Source organism: Coregonus lavaretus (assembly GCF_964263955.1).
Source record: "Coregonus lavaretus genome assembly, chromosome: 4".
NCBI lineage: Eukaryota > Metazoa > Chordata > Actinopteri > Salmoniformes > Salmonidae > Coregonus > Coregonus lavaretus.
In genome coordinates this window covers 47,923,141-47,946,136 of record NC_139991.1, presented here as the reverse complement: position 1 = coordinate 47,946,136, position 22,996 = coordinate 47,923,141, and the positions used below count along the sequence as shown (strand labels likewise).

At 45.0% G+C, this 22,996-nt stretch overlaps 1 protein-coding gene across 1 annotated transcript in view; it reads left to right on the top strand.

The window, feature by feature from the left end:
- Positions 1 to 6,283: 6,283 nt before the first annotated feature.
- LOC311127367 (stomatin-like) overlaps positions 6,284 to 22,996 on the top strand; it is a 38,556-nt gene continuing 21,843 nt past the window's right edge. Inside the window, exons 1-2 of the mRNA XM_084159209.1 lie at positions 6,284 to 6,404; positions 11,356 to 11,465. Of these exons, the coding sequence (XP_084015335.1) occupies positions 6,341 to 6,404; positions 11,356 to 11,465 (174 nt within the window). The 5' untranslated portion in view covers positions 6,284 to 6,340. The remainder of the gene's footprint in view (positions 6,405 to 11,355; positions 11,466 to 22,996) is intronic.

The following is a 22,996-nucleotide window of genomic DNA, read 5'->3' as shown; positions in this document are numbered from 1 at the left end:
TCTGTCCCTTGTCCCAGTTGTTCTACATGGCATGCACCAAGCTGACATGATCTTGTTTGGAGAGCAACACTGCTCTCTAGTGTTCAGAACCGTTCACCAGTACAGACCACACAACTAAATCATCCACCAGCAGTGACACATATCACTGGCCTTGATGTTGCTGCAACAGATTCACATAAAAAACTACAAAATGTTAAACAAATTAGTCTGAGAATATCAATTTTTTTATTTACCACTAATGTTCTAGTATTTGCACAAGGCTGTCCATAGGTTGCAATACAGCCATGACGATATTTAGAGAACCATAAGTGCCTTTTTTTGTGTGGACATGTGATTGGTTCAAGCATCCTTTTGTCCTCAACCCCTTACTCTCATGAAGGGGTTCTCACCTCCATTAGTACTGTACAGTAGAAACAAAGAAGGTCAGGGAAAAGAGAAAGGGATGAGGGGATGACGAATAGAGGGGGAATTGGGAAATAGGAGCGAGAAAATAGAGTGAGAGAGTGACATGGGAATAGAAAGGGGGATGATAGTAGGGAGAGGGAGGGATAGACCAAGAGAGAGAAAGGGGGGAGAGAGATAATGGAAAAACGAGTGAATCATATTCTGTAACTTATCCACCAGGCCCACCAGAGACCAAAGAACCTTTAGCATTAGAGGAAAAGGTCAAATCCCAGGTAGCCACTGGGAGAGGGAAAAGCATTTTTTCACGCCTGAGTGGGCGTTGGCGGGCCCTAACTGGCTACTGCCAGCCAGTCCAGTGCGCTGGTCCCAGCTTGGTGCTTTGTCAATGTGCTGTGACTAATCCAGGAGGGGTCCCAGATCCCCTCTCCTTACCCTAATTAAAAGAGGATTAGCCGGCATGGAGTTTTCCCGGCCACTCCAACACGCGCAGGCAGCTTCCATCCCCTTGCTTTCCCAGGATAATCGCACCTCCAGGAATTGCAGGGCTTTTTTTTGCTTGGAAAAGACAGGCCCAGTAGAGGAATGGTTGGCAGTGGGCCCGGGTCACTTTGAACACACAGCTATAGTGTGCTGTAGACTGGGCTAGGTGAACTGGGTAGTTCACCTACCTCTGCAAGCCAGTGGGCTATTCATTTGTCAATAGGCATATCATTGACCAGACAATTTTTTGCTCGTTGGCCTACCTGTGTGAAATAAGCGAGTGCTTCACATAAAGCACTTCCAATATTCTCTGCAATATTCTCTGCTTTCCTGAAACATGGCTTTCGGACAAGATAACACCCATTGCTATCCAACTCAATGGATTCTCCATTCACCGAGCGGACAGGACAGTGGAGTCAGGGACATCGAGAGGGGGTTAGCTTCTTCATCAACAACAAATGGTGTGCCTACTCGACTGCAGTGGAAGTCTCGACCCATTGTTCACCCGCCTTAGAATACCTGATGGTCAAATGCCAACCGTTCTACCTCCCGAGGGATTTTTCAGCTGTTATCGTGACTGTTGTATACATTCCACATAAGGGCAAGAAAAATAACAAGCTGGCACTTAATGAACTATACGAGGCTATGAACAAGCAGGAAAACCTGCACCCTGAGGCTTCTTTCCTTGTTGCTGGCGAATTTAATTAAAACGTGACGCACAACTTCCATCAACACTTCTCCTTCGCCACTAGGGCCAATAAAGTCCTAGACCACCGTTACTCTACCCTCAAACAAGCATACAAGGGCCTCCCTCGTCCCCCATTCAGTAAATCAGATCATGACTCCGTACTCGTGCTTCCTGTTTACAAGCAGAAGTTCAAACAGGAAGTACCCGTGACTCACTCCGTTGAGAAATGGTCATCAGAATCAGAGATTATGCAACAGGACTGCTATGCTAGCGCTGATTGGAATGTGTTCTGAGACTCCGCCCATAACATTGACGAGCTAAACACCTCCGTTACCGGCTTCATTAGGAAATGCATCGGCGATGTTGTCCCCACAGTGAAGGCTTGCTGCTTCCCCAATCAAAAGCCCTGGATTAACACAGAGGTTGCCGCTAAACTAAAGGACAGGGCTACAAGGCTATTGCAGACAACCTTGAGGCTACGGTTGAGGACAGGAACAAGTACAAGAAGTCACGTTATGACCTCTGCAGAATCATCCAACAAGGAAAAGGACAATATAAGAATAAGGTGGAATCATATTACACAGGTTCCGCTGCCCGCCTCATGTGGCAGGGGCTACAGTCCATTATGGATTACAATGGAAGACCCAGCTGTGATCTGCCCAACGATGCCACTCTTCCATGCCTCTCGAACTCAATGCATTTTACCAGACGAACTCAATGCATTTTATGCACGCTTCGACAATAACAACACCGTGCCGTGCGTGAGGGCCCCCACCGACCCAGAGGACTGGGTGATCTTTCTCTCCGAGGCTGACATGAGTAAGGTCTTTAATCAGGTCAACACTTGTAAGGCTGGGGGGCCAGACGGTATTCCTGGGTGCGTTCTCAGAGCATGCACAGAACAGCTGGCAGGCATATTCATGGTCATTTTCAACCTCTCCTTGTCCCAGTCTATAATCCCCACATGTTTTAAGATGACCACCATCATTCCTGTTCCCAAGAACTCTAAGGCTTCATGCCACAATGACTACCACCATGTAGCGCTCACATCTGTAATAATGAAGTGCTTTGAAAGGCTTGTTATGGCACACATCAACTCCATCATCCCAGACACCCTAGACCCACTCCAATGTGCATACCGCCCCAACAGATCCATAGACAACGCAATCTCAATTGCACTCCACACTGCCCTCACCCACCTAGATAAGAGGATTACCTATGTGAGAATGCTGTTCATTGACTACAGCTTAGCGTTCAACACCATTGTCCCCTCCAAGCTCGTCACCAATCTTAGGACCCTGGGACTGAACACCTCCCTCTGCAACTGGATCCTGGACTTCCTGATAGACCGACCCCAGGTGGTGAGGGTAGGCAACATCACCTCCGCCACACTGACCCTCAACACGGGGACCCCACAGGGTTGTGTGCTTAGTCCTCTCCTGTACTCCCTGTTCACCCACGACTGCGTGGCCACGCACAACTCCAACACCATCAAGTCTGCTGATGACACGACATTGGTAGGCCTGATCACAGGCGACGATTGTCACGCCCTGGCTCGGGGGACACTGTTATGTTGAGCCAGGGTGTGTAGATCTATGTATTTCATTTCTATGTTGGCCAGTGTGGTTCTCAATCAGAAGCAACGAGTGTCAGCTGTGGCTGGTTGTCTCTGATTGGGAACCACATTTAAACAGGCTGTTTGCCCACAGTGGTTGTGGGATCTTGTTCGTGTTGGTTTGTGTTTGACCATTGACTGTCACGTTATCGTTTTGTTGTTTTTGATCGTGTATCATAAATAAAGAGTATGTTCATCTGCAACGCTGCGCCTTGGTCCTCCTCTCTTCCCGACGATCGTGACAGAAGATCCCACCAAGACTGGACCAAGCAGCGTGTCCAGGAGCCATCGCCAGGGAGATCTCTAGCAGATCTCCTTCGCCTCCTCGACTGGGTCAAGCCGGGTGAGGAAGAGAAGGGCCGGACTTGGAAGCAGAAGGGCGAAAGTCTGGCGAGGGACATGGAGACCTGGTCCACGGGTAGGAGAGACGGCCAGAAATTTTTTAGGGGGGGGCTAACGCCGTGGACGACGGGCCAGCAGGAGACCGCGACAGAGCGGCCCAGCGGGTTGGCAGAGGAGGCCGCCAGGTTACGGGGGCCACTGGTCGAAGAGGGGATGGAAGGTGTAGAGGCACGGCGAGAGGTACTGGGGTGTGTTACCAGTCCGGTCCGGCCCATTCCAGATCCCTGCGTAGGGCCAGTGGTGTGTGTCCCCAGTACGGTCCGGCCTGTTCCTGCTCCCCGCACCAGGCCAATGGTGCGAGTGTCCAGCCCGGTCCAGCCTGTTCCTGCTCCACGCACCAAGCCAGGGGTGCGTATCGTCAGCCCGGTCCGGCCTGTTCCTGCTCCCCGCACCAAGCCTATGGTGCGCGTCGCCAGCCCGGTTCGGCCTGTTCCTGCCACTCGCACCAAGCCAGGGGTGCGAGTCGTCAGCCCGGTCCAGCCCGTTCCTGCTCCACGCACCAAGCCAGGGGTGCGTATCGTCAGCCCGGTCCGGCCCGTTGCTGCTCCACGCACTAAGCCAGGGTGCGCATCGTCAGCCCGGTCCGGTCCGTTCCTGCTCCACGCACCAAGCCAGGGGTGCGCATCGTCAGCCCGGTCCGGCCCGCTCCTGCTTCCCGCACCAAGCCAATGGTGCGCGTCGCCAGCCCGGTTCGGCCCGCTCCTGCTCCTCACACCAAGCCAGTGGTGTGCGTCGTCAGTCCAGCACGGCCCGTGCCTGTTCTCCACACCAAGCCAGTGGTGGGCGTCGTCAGTCCGGCACGGCCCGTGCCTGTTCAACTGGTGCCTGGTCCGGCACCGGTCAGATGTGTTACGCCGGAGCTAGAGCAATCCGCTCCATCAGTGTACTGTCCAGCTCCGGCCAGCGGGGCCAGACCGGACCAGGGGTACTTTGGGGGGTTGGAGAGGGAGTGGGGATCAGGCCCGGAGCCGGATCCGCCGCCAAGGCGGAGTGCCCACCCGGTCCCTCCCCTGTGGTATTTAGTTGGCGCGGTCGGAGTCCGCGCCTTTAGGGGGGGGTACTGTCACGCCCTGGCTCTGGGGACACTGTTATGTTGAGCCAGGGTGTGTAGATCTATGTATTTCATTTCTATGTTGGCCAGTGTGGTTCTCAATCAGAGGCAACGAGTGTCAGCTGTGGCTGGTTGTCTCTGATTGGGAACCACATTTAAACAGGCTGTTTGCCCACAGTGGTTGTGGGATCTTGTTCGTGTTTGACCATTGACTGTCACGTTATCGTTTTGTTGTTTTTGATCGTGTATCATAAATAAAGAGTATGTTCGTCTGCAACGCTGCGCCTTGGTCCTCCTCTCTTCCCGACGATCGTGACAACGATGAGACAGCCTACAGGGAGATTAGTGACAACCTCTCCCTCAACATCAGTAAGACCAAGGAGCTGATTGTGGACTACAGGAAACTGCTGGGCAGGCATGCCCCCATCCACATCGACGGGGCTGCAGTGAAGCGGGTTGAGAGCTTCAAGTTCCTCAGTGGCTAAGGAAGGCCTTAAAATGGTCCACTAAGGCCTTAAAATGGTCCACACACGTGCACAGCGTGACAGCGCCTCTTCCCCCTCAGGACGTTGAAAAGATTTGGCACGGGCCCTCAAATCCTCAAAACGTTCTACAGCTGCACCATTGAGAGCATCTTGACTGGCTGCAGTCACTGCTTGTTATGGCAACAGCACCACTCTCGATCGCATGGCGCTACAGATTGTGGTGCGGACAGCCCAGTATGTTACTGGAGCCGAGCTCCCTGCCATCCAGGACCTTTATATCAGGTGGTGTGAAAGGAAGGCCTGGAAAATCGTTAAAGAATCCATCCACCCAAGCCATAGAATGTTCTTTCTGCTTCCGCATGGCAAGCAGTACCGGTGCATCAAGCCTGACACCAATAAGCTCCTGAACAGCTTATATCCCCAAGCCATAAGACTGCTAAATAGATAACAAAATGGCTACACTGACTATCACACACACACACACATAACATGCATATACACATTTATACTGACTCTACACACAAGCACACACTCACATACAGTCATCATATACTCTGGTACTACTCTGTTTGTCATATATCCCAAAGCCTGGTCACCTTACCCCTATACATATTTACCTCTATCACTCCATTTTAAATATGGTATTGGAACTGACCCTGTATATAGCTTACTTACTTCTCATATTTTTCTTATTTCTTATTTTATTTATTGTGTGTTTTTGTTCTACCTTATGTTCTTTTTAGTACTTTATTGATGTTGATTACTGCATTGTTGGGTTAAACGCTTGCAAGGAAGGCATTTCACTGTACTTGCGCAAGTGACATTAAAACTTGAAACTTGATATATAAAACCCTCCTCATTTCTCTGTGTGTAAAACCCAAATGAGGGCCGAAGCGCTTTAAAAAAAAACTTTGATCAACTGTCCTCCAAGAGTTGCTGAATATTGTAGCTGTGTCATTTTCCTTTTCAGCAGGCCAAATTACCGGCTAAATCATTTGTTGGGATAAAGGCACATTTCATCATGGATTATTATTTTATTGTGTGCTTGACCCATTAAACCCAGTAGGGGGTGACAAAGTACATCAAAATGAATAACAATATGTCAGTACCTCCCGCCGATGACGTCTTATCTTGTGACACAAACACGCTCATTTTTATACACATACTAAACTGAAGCGACAGTACTGAGATCAGTGACTGAACTGTATTTTAAAATGGAGGAAGACCGCAAAGAAACCATTTCAATTAGAGAGAGTAAAAGACGGGAACGTCAAGCAGGTAGGCCTAATCCAGTTTATTTACTTAAACCTGCTGATATGGTTATTTCCATAGACAAAATATCTACATTTGGTCATCTTTAGTTGGTCAAGACAACACATGACCAAAGAAAGAGGTGAGACAGAGACCCACCCTACAAAACACCGTTGTGTTGTGCGACGCACGCGTTTTTACGACAATGTATCGGATGCCACATTACGTTTTTGCATTCAATACAGTTTGCCTGCAGTGTTGGGCAGTAGCATAGCTAGGCTATTTGCCCAACGTGGATTTGCCAGATAAAATTAATAATTGAGTGTTATAGTTAGTATCATAGCCCAGCCTGGTCTCATAGACTAGACTTAACATAGGAAACGTAAATCCGCAACACTGAAATCGTATGTAGGGTGTTCACCCATAAAATTATTATTTCATTCAATGTTTATGAAAATATGTTAATTCAATAGAGAATTGCATTAAAAAAAAACCGTCTCTACCATATATGGTTAAAAAGTTACAGGCGGTTTACTCTGAGAATTTACTATGATTAGAGTGAATAGAATGTCATTATGGAAGTGGTCGCTGCTCACTAGAACGAACTCGATCACTCCTCCGGGGGCAGAATGGTGCTAACTTCGAATGTCAACTGACAAGCTAGCTAGTGGCTGCAGGTTTGTACGTTATCATGATAGCATGGGGTTTTTCTAAATGAAATCCACGGAATACAAAACAAAACTGAGCATATACAGTACCAGTCAAAAGTTTGGACACACCTACTCATTCAAGGGTTTTTCATAATCTTTTACTATTTTCTACATTGTAGAATAATAGTGAAGACATCAAAACTATGAAATAACACATGGAATCATGTAGTAACCAAAAAAGTGTTAAACAAATTCTTCAAATAGCCACCCTTTGCCTTGATGACAGCTTTGCAGACTCTTGGCATTCTCTCAACCAGCTTCACCTGGAATGCTTTTCCAACAGTCTTGAAGGAGTTCCCACATATGCTGAGCACTTGTTGGCAGCTTTTCCTTCACTCTGCCGTCCGACTCATCCCAAACCATCTCAATTGGGTTGAGGTCGGGGGATTGTGGAGGCCAGGTCATCTGATGCAGCACTCCATCACTCTCCTTCTTGGTAAAATAGCCCTTACACAGCCTAGAGGTGTGTTGGGTCATTGTCCTGTTGAAAAACAAATGATAGTCCCACTAAGCCCAAACAAGATGGGATGGCGTATCGCTGCAGAATGCTGTGGTAGCCATGCTGGTTAAGTGTGCCTTGAATTCTAAATAAATCACAGACAGTGTCACCAGCGAAGCACCTCCACACCATAATACCTCCTCCTCCATGCGTTACGGTTGGAAATACACATGTGGAGATCATCTGTTCACCCACACCGTGTATGTGGTATTTCATAGATTTGATGTCTTCACTATGTAGAAAATAGTAAAAATAAAGAAAAACCCTTGGATGAGTAGGTATGTCCAAACTTTTTACTGGTACTGTATATATACAGTGGGAAAAAAAGTATTTAGTCAGCCACCAATTGTGCATGTTCTCCCACTTAAAAAGATGAGAGAGGCCTGTAATTTTCATCATAGGTACACGTCAACTATTACAGACAAATTGAGAATTTTTTTCTCCAGAAAATCACATTGTAGGATTTTTAATGAATTTATTTGCAAATTATGGTGGAAAATAAGTATTTGGTCACCTACAAACAAGCAAGATTTCTGGCTCTCACAGACCTGTAACTTCTTCTTTAAGAGGCTCCTCTGTCCTCCACTCATTACCTGTATTAATGGCACCTGTTTGAACTTGTTATCAGTATAAAAGCAAGATTTCTGGCTCTCACAGACCTGTAACTTCTTCTTTAAGAGGCTCCTCTGTCCTCCACTCGTTACCTGTATTAATGGCACCTGTTTGAACTTGTTATCAGTATAAAAGACACCTGTCCACAACCTCAAACAGTCACACTCCAAACTCCACTATGGCCAAGACCAAAGAGCTGTCAAAGGACACCAGAAACAAAATTGTAGACCTGCACCAGGCTGGGAAGACTGAATCTGCAATAGGTAAGCAGCTTGGTTTGAAGAAATCAACTGTGGGAGCAATTATTAGGAAATGGAAGACATACAAGACCACTGATAATCTCCCTCGATCTGGGTCTCCACGCAAGATCTCACCCCGTGGGGTCAAAATAATCACAAGAACGGTGAGCAAAAATCCCAGAACCACACGGGGGGACCTAGTGAATGACCTGCAGAGAGCTGGGACCAAAGTAACAAAGCCTACCATGAGTAACACACTACGCCGCCAGGGACTCAAATCCTGCAGTGCCAGACGTGTCCCCCTGCTTAAGCCAGTACATGTCCAGGCCCGTCTGAAGTTTGCTAGAGTGCATTTGGGTGATCCAGAAGAGGATTGGGAGAATGTCATATGGTCAGATGAAACCAAAATAGAACTTTTTGGTAAAAACTCAACTCGTCGTGTTTGGAGGACAAATAATGCTGAGTTGCATCCAAAGAACACCATACCTACTGTGAAGCATGGGGGTGGAAACATCATGCTTTGGGGCTGTTTTTCTGCAAAGGGACCAGGACGACTGATCCGTGTAAAGGAAATAATGAATGGGGCCATGTATCGTGAGATTTTGAGTGAAAACCTCCTTCCATCAGCAAGGGCATTGAAGATGAAACGTGGCTGGGTCTTTCAGCATGACAATGATCCCAAACACACCGCCCGGGCAACGAAGGAGTGGCTTCGTAAGAAGCATTTCAAGGTCCTGGAGTGGCCTAGCCAGTCTCCAGATCTCAACCCCATAGAAAATCTTTGGAGGGAGTTGAAAGTCCGTGTTGCCCAGCGACATCCCCAAAACATCACTGCTCTAGAGGAGATCTGCATGAAGGAATGGGCCAAAATACCAGCAACAGTGTGTGAAAACCTTGTGAAGACTTACAGAAAACATTTGACCTGTGTCATTGCCAACAAAGGGTCTGTTCCAGTTTTGATGGTGTATTTCCGTTTAAATCGCCATAGAAATTACCCCTCTCAACATGTTGATTGATGGGGGTTAGAGGAATAGAAAGCCATGGACCGGGAGATGAAAATGACGATTTAATGAAAATGACGACGGTATCAAGTTGATTTTGATTGGTCCAAAGTGCGAAAACACGTCCAAATGTTACCACCTCTCAACTCTGAAATATGAAAGAGATACAACCAAGGGGCACGGTCTGAATTAGCAAACGGTCACAACAAACTAACGTTTTTATTTAGTCAATACTGTTAGGAACAAGCATATTAAGGTTATAATATTGTAGAGAACAATTTAATGATGAATTGTATGTGATTCACAATGACATAGGCTAAAGAAAACTACGTGTATACATTAATTTAGTAGCACCCTCTTGAATTTACGCATATTTCACTACATTCTATAGCAATGCGTGAACGCCCTATAGTATGATATGTTACATTTGGTATGGTTACATAAGACAGAAGGTTACTTAAGGCAAAAAACGAAAGTAGGGTGGTTGGTCGGGGTGGATGGGTGGGCATATATTGTACAAATTGCAATTCGTAATATATCATATGAATTGTAATTCGTAAGATATCATACCACAAATTAATACATACCATACGAAACGTAACTGATCATACTAATTGAAATGTCCCGGAATTACATTTACTATGTTTACGTCTACCCCTGAGTCCAGGTTGTATAGCCCTATAGTATAGGGTTAGGGTCAATTAGGTATTTCTGAATTTAATTCAAGAATTTAATTGGAATTAAAGAGAAATTCGCAAGTGGGCGATTCCATGCCAGCGGGAGTGGAAAATATTTTTGGTATCTCAGATTGTTCTGGGAATTTTCACATAGAAACTTAATTGGAAGGAAGGCTGTTTGAAATGCTTTTTACATTTGTATCAAAAAAACATTTTTGAGACAATCATGATGAAAGTGGCCATTTTAGGCCCTTTTTAGACCTAGACATGCTCCATATTTGAGAGAACACTATAAGGAGTATAATGACACCAAGTTGTTGTCTGTATCATGTACGATTCACAGATCATAGGGTCTTACAGGAGACATACGAATAGGTCTAAAAAGGTTCTAAAATGGCCACTTTCAGCATGATTTTCAAAAAAAATGGTTTGTGATACAAATGTAAAAAGCATGTTAAATATCCTTCCTCCCATTGAAGCTCCTATGTGAGAATTGTCAGAACAATCTGAGATACCCAAAATATTTTCCGCTCCCGTTGGCGTGGAATCACTCAACTCATTTCAGAATTGACCCAACCCTGTATCCCCCCTCATGTTAATGCCAAGGCTTGTAATGTTACTATTGTGAGTCTTTTGTATATTATGGCATACAGTATCTCTGTAGTTTGCTTGCTGATTCTGATACAGGTAGGTGCCTTGGAGTATGTCAGTGGAATTAGCTGCTTGTTAGATAGCTAACTAGGTAGGTTTAATTCAACAAGTAAAGCTTTAGGGCTGTTTGCATTAACCACATTTAATTTAAACAGTCTCTCAGTGGATAAGCTTCATCTCTTCTAGACTGTTTATATTCCTCCGAATCTAACAACAATCTGATTGATTAATTGTTGTGGTAGGTGGTTCAGAGTGTGAATCTAGGGAGAAGTTAGTGTGATATCCCAGTGATCTGGATTGGATGCTTTCGCTGGTTGCTAACTTGAGACATGCATATCTGGGTATTACCAGTAGTTCTAAAACAATTTTCAGCCTAATTGTTTGTAGCCTAGGTATCTGATGCACAATTTCAGCTACATAGACTTGGCAAATCACAGAAGAATACGGCTGAACAATTTAGAAGAAAGACGTTTCCATAAATGCATGATGTGGAAGGGGCTGCTCTTGGGTTGGCTGGGATGTGAGAATGTACATTTTCTGTATGCAGTTGTATTTCATGCCGTTGGTATGTTTTTGTATTGTCTTTCAGCCTTGGAGAGCCCGGATACTGGCATTGGCTTATGTGGGTGGATCATAGTCGGATTATCCCTCCTTCTGATGCTCGCGACTCTGCCTCTCTCCATATGGATGTGTATTAAGGTACAGTCATTACCTATACATCCACACAAGATGGATGGTCCGTCAACTGAGAACTGGTTAGGGGTGTCATTTGTGTGATTCTATTTATTCTGTGAATTGATCACGAACCAGCATGCCTCGTTGCCCATGGAAATGGCCTGCCCATGGAAATGGCCTTTCTCTCCTACTCGTGATGCAGCACAATCGGTCAGGGTTGTATTGTTAGATATTTACTCACTTTAAACTAGGAACATAGAGAAAAGGAACTGCCAGATGTGGCATAATGGCCCGGAAGAAAAGCCACAATGGGAGCCAAATTTGAAATGGAATACATTGAATACATGGAGCAGGGTGAAAAAAAACATGATTTGAATGTACTGTATTTTCGCAAGGGCTGGGTCACCATTCATGTAATACATTTAATATTTACATCTCATGGTAGTGGGAAGCTGCTTGAAAGTTTTTTGACAAGGTCCATTATTTTCCTATTTACCTCTTATAGCAACCCTATATTCTTGGCAGCCCTGGTGTGAAGGGGAGGAATGGCAGAGCAGACCGTCATATGACCCTAAATATTTTGATGTACATCTTGGAATTACAATTTAAGAGGACCAGTACTTCTATAGTGAAAAAAATCTCACATCTGTATTCATGGATGCCATGGGAAGCCAGGCTTCCCAAAATATATTTTTTTTTGAGAACTCTGTTTATTAAGTTTTACACACACACAGACAAGACAAAGCAATATAAATAATATACTCAACTAGACAAAAATACAAATAATACATATAAAAAAATAAAAAAATAAAAAATAAAAATAACTTTAAAGATACCATACTTTAGACAAGTTAAACACACCAGGCAGAAGGCTACAAAAGGTTAAAGGGCAATCTATAGTATAGGGACAGAGCAAACACCTCACCATTGTTCCTGTAAACAGTTAAGGGATGGGGTGGAGAAATGCAACCACTCACAGACAGTCAAGGCCACAGACCAATCATCCACTGGACCAAAAATAAAAAGTTACAATGCTTTAAAATAAAAAATGAATATTGATAATTTTATGTAGGCGTGAACAGAATTAAAAAAATAAAAATAACTGGGAAAAACAAGCTCACACCTTAGTCTCTGCCCGGGCGAGATGAACAAGGCATCCGCAGGTCACAATCAATAAGCACATCAACCTTAATGTCCCCCACCCCCACCCCAGAAAAAAAACACAGAGAAACGCTCATCCAACCCCTAAGTCACAGGGGGGTCAAATACAGACTTATTTTGGTTTTAATAGGAATGCTATCAGAGGATGGACTGTTTAAAGTAAGACCGGAATGGAGCCCAAGCCTCATTAAACAGTTTGGGGTTCCCACGTGAATTGAATTTAATTTTTTCTAGTTTCAGAGAGCACAACACGTCTCTCACCCAATATTTATAAGATGGGGGAGCTGCCATCTTCCAGTTCTGTAGTATTAGCCGTCTAGCTAAAAGAGTTGTATAAGCAACAGTGTCCGACTGGATTCTTGACAGGGGGGTGCTTATGGGCAGTACTCCAAAAAGGGCTGTAAGGGGAGAGGGATCTATAACAGTGTTATATATATCAGAGAAACATTTAAATATTAATTCCCAGAAACCTGACAGTTTATGACAGCCCCAGAACATATGCAACAGTGTGGCCGGTTCAATTTTACATCTGACACAGGTAGGATCAAAATCAGAGAATATTCTTCCAAGTCTGGCCCCAGACCAGTGGATACGGTGAACCACCTTGAATTGAATGAGGCTGTGTCTAGTGCTAAAAGAGGACGAATGCACCCTGCGCAGCACAGATTCCCAGGTGTCTTCCCCAAGTTCCTCCCCCAAATCCTTTTCCCATCGAGTCTTTAAAGGCACCAAAGAAGGGTTCTGTAAGTCATGAATGATTGTATATACATCTGAAATTGCGCCCCTAGGAAGCTTGTTCAGCTCCAGGATGCTCTCTATAGCTGTATTCACAGGCCTATGGGGAAATTCAGGTGTGTTAGCTCTGACAAAGTTCCTAGTCTGGAGATAGCGGAAAAAGTGGGATTGGGGGAGGTTGAACCTTTCCTGTAGCTGAGCAAAAGAGGCAAATGTATCATCAAAGAATAATTGGGCTAGTGAGGAGAGGCCTAGTGAGTGCCAGATGTCAAAAGCCCCATCATTCAAAGATGGAGGAAATAAAATGTTCTGATTGATTGGGCCTGATAGAGAAAAGCCTCGGAGGCCAAAGGCTAAGCGGAACTGATTCCAAATTTTAAGAGACTGCTTTACAATTGGGTTGACACACCTTTTGCCTAGGGACACTGGGAGAGACGAGCACAACACAGAAGAAAGTGCAGCAGGTTTACACGATTCAGACTCCATCTGGACCCAGATTGGTCTAGGGCCAGTAGGATCAGTCTGCAGCCAGTACAGAAGGGCTCTGAAATTTGCAGCCCAATAGTATGTCTGAAAATTTGGTAGAGCTAAACCCCCCAATGACCTAGGCTTCTGTAAATGTTTTCTACCAATCCGTGGTACCTTGCCATCCCAAATAAAATGCATGAATGTTTGATCCAGTGAAATAAAAAAAGATTTTGGAATAAAAATGGGTAGACATTGAAATAAATATAGAAATTTGGGCAACACACTCATTTTAATGACATTAATCCTTCCGATAAGAGAAAGAGGTAGCGCATTCCAAAAAGCAAAAGATTGTTTCAAACTGTCTGCTAGAGCAACCAAGTTTTCCTGAAACAGATTTGAATATTTCCTTGTCACTTTAACTCCCAAGTAGGTGAATTGATCCCGGACAATCCTAAACTGAAAGCTTGTAAAAGAGCACTTTAAAGCAGCCTTGTTTACAGGAAAAAGCTCACTCTTGCCTAGATTCAGCTTGTACCCTGAGATTGATCCAAACCTTTTAAGAACAGATAAGGCGCGTGGCAATGAGGTATCAGGGTTAGAGATAAACAAAAGGAGGTCATCCGCATATAGCGAGACTTTCTGCTCTGAGCCCGTCCGGATTATTCCTTGAATGGCATCATTAGAGCGTAATGCAATGGCGAGAGGTTCGATTGCCAAAGCAAACAACAAGGGGGAGAGTGGACAGCCCTGTCTGGATCCGCGGTGCAAGGGAAAATAGTCAGAGGACAAGTTGTTAGTCCGTACCGAAGCCATGGGGGAAAAATAAAGAATCTTTATCCACGCAATGAATTTGGGGCCAAAGCCAAATCTATAAAGGGTGGCTGTTAGGTAATCCCACTCAACGCGGTCAAACGCTTTTTCTGCATCAAGTGAGACCACCACCTCTGGGTCCTCCGACGCAGGGGAGTACAGTATATTCATAAGGCGCCTAATATTGAAAAACAAATGCCTATTTCTCACAAAGCCAGTCTGGTCAGAGTGTATTACTTGATGCAGCGAGCCTTCCATACGGATGGCTAAAAGCTTGGCTAGGATTTTGTAATCACAGTTTAAAAGCGAGATTGGGCGAAAGGATCCACATTCCAGAGGGTCTTTGTTTTTCTTTAATAGTAATGAAATTGAAGCTTGATAAAGACTAGGCGGTAGCTTTGAGGTATTAAGGCACTCTGCAAATAGTCGAGACAAGAATGGGCAAAGCAGACCAGAAAACGTCCTGTAAAATTCGGTTGGAAAACCATCCGGACCCGGTGATTTACCTCTTTTCATTGCGGACACTGCTGTTGCAATCTCCTCAGGTGTAAATTCTTCTTCTAGATAGTCATGGGTGTCTGTATCAATTGAAGGCATATTCAGGCCATTAAAGAAGGAATCAATCAGCAAAGGGTCTTGAGGGGATTCAGAGGTGTATAGCGCAGAATAAAATTGTTTGAATTGATAATTGATCTCTTTATGTATAACTGTGGTGGCACCAGACGGGGTCCTTATTTGTGGGATTAAACGTGAGGCCTCAGATTTACGGATCTGATGTGCAAGGAGTTTACTGGCCTTGTCGCCTTGTTCATACACTCTGTACCGAGCTCGCAAGAGTAGCTGTTCAGCTTGCCTGGTAGAAAGCTCATCAAATTCAGATTGGAGTAGTTGGCGCTCTTTATGCAGATCAGAGGAAGGAACCGTGGCATACTTCTCATCCAATGTGGCTATGGATTCGCTCAGGTCCCGAAGTCGCTGAGAGCGAACTCTGTTTTGGTTGGCTGTATAAGAAATAATTTGGCCACGTAGGTATGCTTTGAGAGACTCCCATATGGTAGAGCAGGACATACCTGGTGTTGAATTAGTTTCTAGGAATAAGGTGATTTCAGAAGAAATGAAATTGACAAACTCCTTATCTGAGAGTAAAATGGGGTTAAGACGCCATTGATAACACATAGGAGGTCGCTGGGGAAACTCTAGTTCAAGCACTAATGGTGAATGGTCCGAAATAACAATACTCTTGTAAGTACACTGCCGAAGGTTAGGCAAAAGTTTTTTGTCCAAAAAGAAGTAATCAATCCGGGAGTATGTTTGATGAACCTGAGAATAAAAGGAATACTGTCTATCTGTAGGATGTAGGAAACGCCAGGCCTCAAACATGGCATATTTCTGAAGAAAGGCTTGAATAAGTAGGGCACATTTAGATGGGCCTGTAGTTGTTCGTGAGGACTTGTCAAGAACTGGGGACATTTTGCAGTTGAAATCCCCCCCTAAAATCAGTAAATGAGAATCTAAATTGGGTATAGCAGACAAAAAGGAAGAAATGAAACTTGTGTCATCCCAATTGGGAGCATAAACACTAGCCAAAACAAGAGGGGTAGAAAACAGTTTACCGGTTACTATGACGTATCGTCCCTTAGGATCAGCGATAACCTCAGAAGCTACAAAGGGAGTGACTTTATCAACCAAAATGGCAGCCCCTCTTGATTTACTATGAAAGTTAGAGTGGAACACTTGACCAACCCAGTCCCTACGCATCCTAAAGTGCTCACCAGTCCTCAAGTGAGTCTCTTGTAGAAATGCAACATTTGCATTCAAACCCTTTAAGTGTGTCAACACCCTCTTACGTTTCACTGGGTTATTAACCCCTTTGGTGTTCCACGAAATGTATTTGATCGCATTGTTTCGGCCCCTCTGGGCATTCCCGTTATACAACCCCGTCATTAGAGCATAGAATGGAAAAGCAATGAGCGCCCAGAAACCCCAGAATAACTTGTCTCAGAGTAATAATGTACGGTGGTAGATGTTGAGAAAAAGTACCGAAAAAAAAAAAAAAAAAGACAGAATGACAACATTAGAACTGAACAATTAAACCCCTCCCCCCACCCCCTCCCCCCATCCCAGACAGTACCTCCCCAAACGAGGTACAAGCCTAAATAGAGCATGTTCTCTTCGCACAGTATGTCTGTGAGAGTGCGGTCTTAAACCTAAACCCACAGTCCCGCTCTTTAAAGTCGTGTTTTGTTAGTGGATCAAACAGCAAAAAGAGATAATCATTTTTTAAATAAAATAAATTAAGGTGAATCCCTTGTGCAGACGAAATTACAAAAGCACCACTTGTAGATGTATATAATTATATTCCCAGTCTTATAACAGGCATTTGAGAGAGAAAATAAAGAAAATAAATAGAATGTGTAACGGCTCTCAGCCGAAAACCTAATTTGAAGTAAGGAAATCGTAGTAAGACAATCAAAAATGATAATAATAATTATTATTATAATAGTTGTCTAGTTGAATGCTGAGACAGCTTACAACCAAGACCAAAAAACTACGTGTGCGCAACGTTTAACGCTTGCTGGGCATAAATGACGCTCTGAGCCTTAAAATTTAAGTGAAGACCCCAAAAAAACGTGTCGCCTCGGGAAGCATTTACTGTTTACTGGGTCAATGCAAACAGATGCAGTAAGCAAATAACCAAGAATATTTTGAGTCACTGAGACACTATGTAAACAAACTGAATAGGTGAGCAAGACAGCCTAGAAAACACAGGAGTATAGTAAAACCGCAATACAATGAGATTAAAATGACTGAATGCTTGTAAGGCAAGCACACTAGATGATCAAAACATTAGATCACATCAAATAAGCCTGAATGGGTACGCCAACCCCCCAACTATACAAAATTAGCATGTTGTAGCTAAACATAGTTGTACCACAGGTGGGTTACTTACTATCCACAGTTCACTAGCAACAGTTGCTGAACTATGAGCAAGTTCAAGACTTCTTGATGTGACGTTGAATGTGAGAGAGAGCCTCATCCGGAGATTCAAATGTGTAGTCTTTACCATCATGAGATAGCCATAAACGGGCCGGGAATCGCAGTCCGTACTTCACACCTGGATGGTCCCGAAGTAGTCGTTTGGCCTGTCCGAAAGCTGCGCGCTGCCTGGAAACAGTGGGGGAGTAGTCCTGGTAGATGGAGAAGCTCTGTCCTTGAAAGCTCAGAGTGGTATTGCGGGCTCGTCGGAGAATCTCCATCTTCTCATGGAAAAAGTGCACTCAAAGAATTATGTCACGGGGCCTCTCCCCATCCCGGGGCTTTGGGCGCAGCGACCGGTGGGCACGATCAATCAGGGGCTTTTCATCCAAGGCTAGAACATCCTTCAGCAGCCCAGAAACGAAATCCGTGGCGCGAGGCATTTCCGCTGACTCTGGGACTGATACAAGTCTCAGGTTATTGCGGCGAGAGAATCCCTCCAAACTTACACAGCTCTCCTTCACCTTTTTCAAGTCCGCAGCTAGGCGTTTCACGTCAGCCTCCAGGGATGTAGTTAAGTCGGAGACATTTGTAGCGAAGGTCTCCAGTGCTGCAATCGTTGTAGTGTGCGACTCCATTGTTGTTTTGAGTGATGCGATTGCCGGCACCGTCTCGTTCCGCAGGATGGTTAGATCTGCTTTTAAAGTATCAGAAACCTCCTTTATTCGGGCCTCAATCGTAGCAACCACCTCCGTTTTCATTTCAACTATCTCAGAGCGTAGTAGTTTGATGGCCTCGAGAATGTTCACTTCAGCGCCGCCAGGCCAAGCCGCCCCCCCGGGTAGAGTATCAGTCCCCGGGTCGTCAGGCTCAGGGGAGGGCGGTGATGAGAGTGTGTCTTGTAGGCCGGGTTTTCTCAAAGTCATGCTTTTGGCCTTATGTTTCGTCGACATGCTGATATTTGGAAGTAAAGTAGTCTTGGTTTTTACGGGAAGGGATCACCAAAATAATATATGAAAATAAATACGGTTTTGCTGCAAAATTCACATAAACTTTAAAAATACCACGGGAGCAAACGGAAAACACGTCAGTCGCACATGGCGTCCCTCCAATCCCCCTGCTTCCCAAAATATTTGAGCAATAAAAATGATCAAATCATTTATCTTTAGTCTTTGTGTTTTCATAATTTCCCTTCAATTCACAAGTGGCTGAATCTCACCGGATAAATAATTTGAGTGAGGGAAACAGTGCCCCTCTGTCTCAGTATGTGTAGCCCATGTATCTGATGCTGTCTGGACCAAAAGAGTGACATGTTGCCACCGTAGCATTTGATTGATTGATTGATGCCAGCAAGCTTTTTTTTTTTTTTAAGTCTAAAATAATTAGCCAATCAGCGTTGAGTTGAGCTCAACTGTGGGTTGTCCAGGCACCGTAAAATGCCCCCCAAGGGAGGCCAGTTTGTATTTGGCTTCACACCAATCAAATCACATCTAAAGAAAAACGTCATTCTTAGAAAAACATGTCTGTTTCTAGTCTGCTTGTGTTGTTGTCCTGCAGTAGCTAGCTTGCTAAGCCATTGATTTGAGATGGGGATTTGGACATGTGGTTTTGACTTAATTACAGTATCTGTACAGGCCAATGATTATGACGGCGATTCTGATCTAACCATAAATTCATATATTGTGCCACTGGCCTGAGATGATTGAAGTTCAATATGTAGCCTAGATGTAGCCTAATAGGCTCACGTTAACTAGCTAGCATTGTTGCCCATGCGAGGAAGTTAGGCTAGCAAGCATTTTAGCTAGGCAGCCTATGACAACAAAAACTAAAAGCGTACTGTATGACAGAGCCATAGACCGTTTTGCCAACATGAAAGAGAGGAGGATGGAATTAGCGTTCACAAGTAGGGTGAGTCAAATGTTTTTACTTGTACGTGCACACACACACACACCCACACAGACAGACATCAGTGCCATGGATAGCCACATTATATTTAGTAACATTGATTGGACTAAATTGTCTTTAAGTTTGTTTTTGCTGTATTATAGCCTAGTTGATTTGATGATGTTTCAATGAAACGGTGCTAGAATAGCGGAGGCAGTGCTCCTGTTGTCTTTGTGCTGACTTGCGGTAACTCCGTGGTTCTAAATCAGTAGTTGTTTAGTAAACTGTAGAAAACATTAACTTGCTGGACCATGCTATTAGGTCATGTAACTGTTTGTTACATGCAATATTTGCTTTGTGGACTTTGTACAGATGTTGTTCTCCGGGTCTGTGATGATACAAATTAATGTGTAGTTGAATTTATTCCGCCACTGTGTGACTGTTGTCTTTTCGTTGTCTCAGCCTTATTGTATATCACGGTGGCATATGAACGAATGGGTTATAGAGCAAACAACGCAATTATCACAACCTAGATTGTAATATGGCTTTTTTACTGGCTTGGGTTGGCTTCCCCAGTGATTTTACCCAGTGCCCGGTGCTGAAAGTTGAGTAGGCAAATTTACTAACAACAGGGCTTTGTTGGAGCACTAAGAAATAATACCTGTTTGACAGACACAATTATGTTAGCCATATATTTGGCAGTATAGCTATTTCCTCCAATACTGTCACCATGCACTCCTTAAATAGGCCTAGCCTACACTGTAAGACATTTCCCTGTACATTGACATCATTATACTGGCACCAGAGTTGCCAGCTTAATACTTTAATTTGGAACAAATTACATTTACTCAAATTGGTAACAACATTAATGTATTTTACTGTGCATTCTACAGTGTTTTACTGTTGAGATTACATACAAGTCTTACAGTGTACCTCCTTTCTGCATCGGACTCGGGCCTTATGTCGTCGGGTAAGCTTGGCGTCGGGTAAGCTTGGCTTTATACATAGCTTGGGCTTTGTCGAATAAGGCTTAAACTATGTATTTAGATTGTAGTTAGGTATTGTAGGTAGTTATCGTGGGTTGTTGTATGTAATTATTGTAGGTTAGTATTGTATTAGGCTGTGCCCGGTGTAGCACGAAGCTAGCTAGCTAACCCACCACCTGGACTAGCTGGCGAGTAGCTATTAGCAACGGTATAGTTGTTTCACGCCTGAGAGTGCCTGTAATTACGCCAGCTGGCTGCCTACAATAATTACATACAATAATTGCCTACCATTCAGCTGTTTTCTAACCTCATTGTCTGAACCGTTAACGTTAGGTAGCAAGTGGCTACTGTGCTTGAAATTTAGCTAGCTTGTTGCTACCTGGATAGCTACTAGTAAACAATAGCTGGAACGACCGAGCGAACAGACGCGAACTGGCTGAGTCAATTCAGTGGCTAGCTTTGCACTTGGCTAGCTAACAGTAGCTGCTAGGGGTAAGTCATAACCTACATTTGTGTTTTGTTTTTTACATATTGATAGCCCGAGTCGTTCAAGGAATTCGGGACATGGGTGACTAGTTAACGTTAGTTTGGCTCTCTCTGTGTGTTCGTGCCGTGAAAGGAGGGGTTCTTCTTTGTCTGAAAGCAATGGCTAGCTAGTTTGCTAACTATTCTAGCTAACTAACTGGCTGAATAAGTTGACGACGGACTCGCTCAAGCTGTCGGGACTAACCCACAACGTTAGACACAGACACGAACGATCTGCTTGCGTGTTGATACACTGGTGGTTTGTTGTGGCCGAGTATTGGCGCTAAACCGTGTTGTTGGAGTCCGGCATGCTAGCTGGCTGTGGCGTCTTATGACTAGGTGCCCGGACGATTTTCACGGAATAATACTGCACCTAGTTAGCTAGCTGAATAAACTAAGTTAGTCTATTCCTAGAAAACTTTGAACCGCTGTAGTTTACAACAATTATAGTTTCTGAGGTGGAAGTTGGGAGAGTTATATTTGGGAGTTGTGGTGAGGGAGGCCCCGCTCTCTCCTTTCCCAGATGTTTAGTTCATTTCATTCCGATCTCCTCTGCATTATTGTAGCCATCTGCTGCAGCCTGTCAACTATGCCTCTGCCTATCCCTGTTCTCTCCTCTCCGCACAGGCTACACAAACGCCTCACACCGCGTGGCTGCTGCCTCTCTTACCTGGTGGTCCCTGCACGCACCACCCACGTGGAGTTCCAGGTCTCAGGCAGCCTCTGGAACTGCCGTTCTGCTGCCAACAAGGCAGAGTTCATCTCAGCCTATGCTACCCTCCAGTCCCTCGACTTCTTGGCGCTGACGGAAACATGGATTACCACTGAAAACACTGCTACTCCTACTGCTCTCTCCTCGTCTGACCATGTGTTCTCGCATACCCCGAGAGCATCTGGTCAGCGGGGTGGTGGCACAGGAATCCTCATCTCTCCCAAGTGGACATTCTCAATTTTCCCCCTGACCCATCTGTCTATCTCCTCATTTGAATTCCATGCTGTCACAGTCACTAGCCCATTTAAGCTTAATATCCTTGTCATCTATCGCCCTCCAGGTTCCCTTGGAGAGTTCATCAATGAGCTTGACGCCTTGATAAGTTCCTTTCCTGAGGATGGCTCACCCCTCACAGTTCTGGGGGATTTCAACCTCCCTACGTCTACATTTGACTCATTTCTCTCTGCCTCCTTCTTTCCACTCCTCTCCTCTTTTGACCTCACCCTCTCACCGTCCCCCCCTACTCACAAGGCAGGCAATACGCTTGACCTCATCTTTACTAGATGCTGTTGTTCTACTAATCTCACTGCAACTCCCCTCCATGTCTCCGACCACTACTTTGTATCCTTTTCTCTCTCCCTCTCCTCCAACACTACTCACTCTGCCCCTACACAGATGGTAATGCGCCGTCGCAACCTTCGCTCTCTCTCTCCCGCTACTCTCTCCTCTTCCATCCTATCATCTCTTCCCTCTGCTCAATCCTTCTCCCTCCAATCTCCTGATTCTGCCTCCTCAACCCTCCTTTCCTCCCTTTCTGCATCCTTTGACTCTCTATGTCCCCTATCCTCCCGGCCGGCTCGGTCCTCCCCTCCAGCTCCGTGGCTTGATGACTCATTGCGAGCTCACAGAACAGAGCTCCGGGCAGCTGAGCGGAAATGGAAGAAAACTAGACTCCCTGCGGACCTGGCATCTTTTCACTCCCTCCTCTCTACATTTTCTTCATCTGTTTCTGCTGCTAAGGCCACTTTCTACCACTCTAAATTCCAAGCATCTGCCTCTAACCCTAGGAAGCTCTTTGCCACATTCTCCCTGCTGAAGCTAACTCTCTCTCCTCTGCTCTTGTCCTTCTAGACCTGTCTGCTGCCTTTGATACTGTGAACCATCAGATCCTCCTCTCCACCCTCTCCGAGCTGGGCATCTCCGGCGCGGCTCACTCTTGGATTGCGTCCTACCTGACCGGTCGCTCCTACCAAGTGGCGTGGCGAGAAGCTGTCTCCGCACCACGTGCTCTCACCACT